The sequence below is a fragment of the Arachis duranensis genome, chromosome 1 (genome assembly GCF_000817695.3).
Source record: "Arachis duranensis cultivar V14167 chromosome 1, aradu.V14167.gnm2.J7QH, whole genome shotgun sequence".
NCBI lineage: Eukaryota > Viridiplantae > Streptophyta > Magnoliopsida > Fabales > Fabaceae > Arachis > Arachis duranensis.
In genome coordinates, this window is record NC_029772.3 from 53,136,717 (window position 1) to 53,139,962 (window position 3,246).

At 38.4% G+C, this 3,246-nt stretch overlaps 1 protein-coding gene across 1 annotated transcript; it reads right to left on the minus strand.

The window, feature by feature from the left end:
* Positions 1-369: 369 nt before the first annotated feature.
* On the minus strand, positions 370-1,971 carry LOC107491113 (GRAS family protein RAD1-like). Its single transcript, XM_016111877.3, has one exon. It carries the CDS (start codon positions 1,969-1,971, stop codon positions 370-372), a length of 1,602 nt encoding a protein of 533 aa, XP_015967363.1.
* Between the last annotated feature and the right edge of the window lie 1,275 nt (positions 1,972-3,246).

Sequence of the window (3,246 nt, forward strand, 5' to 3'; positions counted from 1 at the left end):
AATTTAAAATTAATATATATTAAATAAAATTATTTAAAATTAGCTGATATAAGAGTTGGTTCTCTCGGCTTTCTTATTAAAAAATTGTTGGAATATACATGATAAGTTCCTCCCCATATTTAAATGCACACCAAACAACAAAAGTATATTATCCTCTTTATTTCGATTCTGAACTGACAAACACGGAAAACACTGATAGGATTCATTCTCACTCCGAGATATTATTTTGGGTATTCCAAACACACATTATTCAAGCAGAGAACACGACATAACATAGCTTAATTCTGACGAATAGCCATTATTTATTGTCATTTGCTTATTCCAATCAAACATATATCATACTGCAAGGGAGAATGGAGATTCTTGTATTCAACACTTCCAACAAGAAGCTGCAACAATAGGCTTTGATTTCCAACCAAGAACCAAGCACCCTTTCTCTTCCACAACAGTATATCCATCACAAACCTTGTTCTTCACAAGCCACTGCTTTGCCTGCGCCACCATCTTAATCGGCGAACCCTGGAACCCCGCCCGGCTCATCCTCCTCCGCCACTGGTCCACCCTCTCGTGCCGCTCCATCCGAAGCGGCCCCTCACAGCTCACAATGTTCTTTATCTCCTCAGCAAAGTAAAACTGCTCCATCTTCGCTCTCTTCGTATCATACTTGGGCAACATTGCATCAAGCGAATCAAATATTGCAGAGTAGTAATGCAAAGATTCCATAAACCTTCCAAGAAAAAACGGTCCATTGTGACTCGAATCCTGCTCAACCATAACCAATACCTTTGGCGAAAGCCCGTGAATCATCTGAAGCACAGAGTTCAAAGCGCCACGGCTTTCTTTAACAACACAATGCAACTGAAGGATACTATTCACCACAAGAACCTCATTATCTTCTTTTATGACATCTTCAGGTTTTAGATTCTCTAGATTCTTCTGCACAACGGAGAATTCAAAGTTGATTCCCATGCTATTCGCGTAAACAGAGAGTTCATCACCAATGATCCGGAATCTGCCAATACAGAGACCAACCGCGGTGATCCGGAGCCTGCGAACACAGGCCCCGGAGCGGTTGGCCAAGGATTGGATTAGGCCCCTCCATTGGTGACCATGTGATAGGCCTAGACTCATGCCGAGGTCTACCACATGGACAAGACTCTCACCCTCAAAGGCTTCCACTATCGCGGAATTTGCCACGAAATGTCCGAATCGAATATGTGGACAGATTTCATACACCAGCCTGAACGCTTCTTCCATCTTCTCCGAAGCGGCGTCCATTATGTTCATCATTGGTTGCGCCACCGCCACCGGACCAAAACACGGCTGAATCAAAGACAATCGCTCGGACAAGCCCTGCACGTAGCAGGACGCTACTCGCTGGAAGGCGGTGCCGAAAACCAAGGCGCTAGACTTGAGTTCTGATAGAAGTATCGAAGCGTGCGATTTGTCACGACACGCAACGGCCTCGGCGCAAGAGATTAGCAGTTGAACAAGCCTCATTCCATCGCAGCCATCTTCTCCGCCGCCTTCCGAATTAATCATGTCTTGTGCTGCCTCTTCAACTGCCTCGGCAGCGCGGTACATCTGCGAACAACTTTTTATGTGATCTCTGATGTGCGTTTGGATGCTATTTTTATTATAATTCGAGCCATAAATCGGGTTTATTGAGAGATTTTCTAGAGAAATTGGGATGCTTGTGGTTCTTCTCAGCCTTTTGGTTTGTGAAATTTCATCCAAAGAAGAGCTTATAGTGTGGCTCCAGTGGATGAAAGTATTCTCCAAGATTCTTTTCTCTTCGGGGCTAAAACGGTCTTTTACTGTATAGAAAGGAGTAGTAGTATCATCCAAGTCGGATAGGTTGGGACAGGAATAGAAGATTATGCAAGAAGGATCCTGCACCATTATAGGGCTTATTTCATCGCTGTTGAACTCGCGTTTGAAGCCGCAACTATTTGGATAATTAGAAGACATGTCTCACAATCAAGAACGCTTTTAATTATCTTTCTTTTTGTTTTTCTAAAGATTTTCAATGACGCTCTGAAAGAACCATATTGCAATTGATGTCTGTATTTATAGATTGGTGACATGTGTGATGATGAGGTCATTTCATTGTTTGGCGTGATAATCTATGTTTAGCATAGGTAAATGAAAAAAGAATATGATAATAAGGAATCGTAGCTCTTATTATTATTAGCATACTATTGTATATGCTTGTCTTGTTGACATCCTACATAGATCAATACGAATAAGAAGGCATCAAATTAAAAGGTTTCCAAGTTTTTGGGACTTTGTATTCGGCGGTTATGTTTAATTGGTTATATATTTCGGTAATTAGAATTATGGTTTCGATTTTTGTTCCATTCTGCTTGTCCTATTGGAGAATCGGATAATATACAGCAAATCGATTGATCGAGGCAGTGCATCAGGAGCGGTTTATAATATCATCCAAGATTTAGGAGAAAATATTAGTAACTTCAACGCTCAAAGAATATGAAGCTACGGCGGAGGAAGAGGACATGGGATGTTATGGCCATGGAAGAGAGAGCATGGGGGTGGGTATGGAGGAAGAGAAGGAGGTTGCGGAGAACATAGTAGTGATGATGGATGAGAAACTTTCTGGGAGGGACGGTTATGGTGCGTTATTGGTGCTGTCGGATGACAACAGGAGGGAAAGATTCTTTTCTCCTCCTCTCTTCTAGAGAAGAAGAAAGTTAAAAGTATACCATTTGTATCACTAATTACATGCATATAAATGTTAGAGGTATATGAGTAGAATTTATTATTTTTGTCTGCAATTAATTATTAATATTTAAAATATGAAATAAAATATATTATTAAATTATTAGACTAAAATAATTAAATTATTAAAAATAATAAATTTTGATATTTCTAAATTAATTAAGTCATCATGATTTGCATATTTATGAAATATTTTACGTCAATTAATTTCTTTTCTTCTGATGGTTGGAGAAAGGAATTTATTAGAAATGTTATGTTTTTTTTCTAGCTAACATAAAATTACAAAAGAAGAATATATACATATTGTTTTTAGTATTTTTTTTTCAAATATTTTTCCATTTTTGGTGTGAAAAATGATTGATAAGAAGCGGAAAAAGATATAAAAAAAAGGTATACAATAATGTGTACATAAAAATTGGTGAGAAAATCTTTTTTATAACAGCTATGATAGAATTGAACAACAGTAGAGAATCGTATTCAGTGTTTTCTATGCATGTTTTTAAGAAT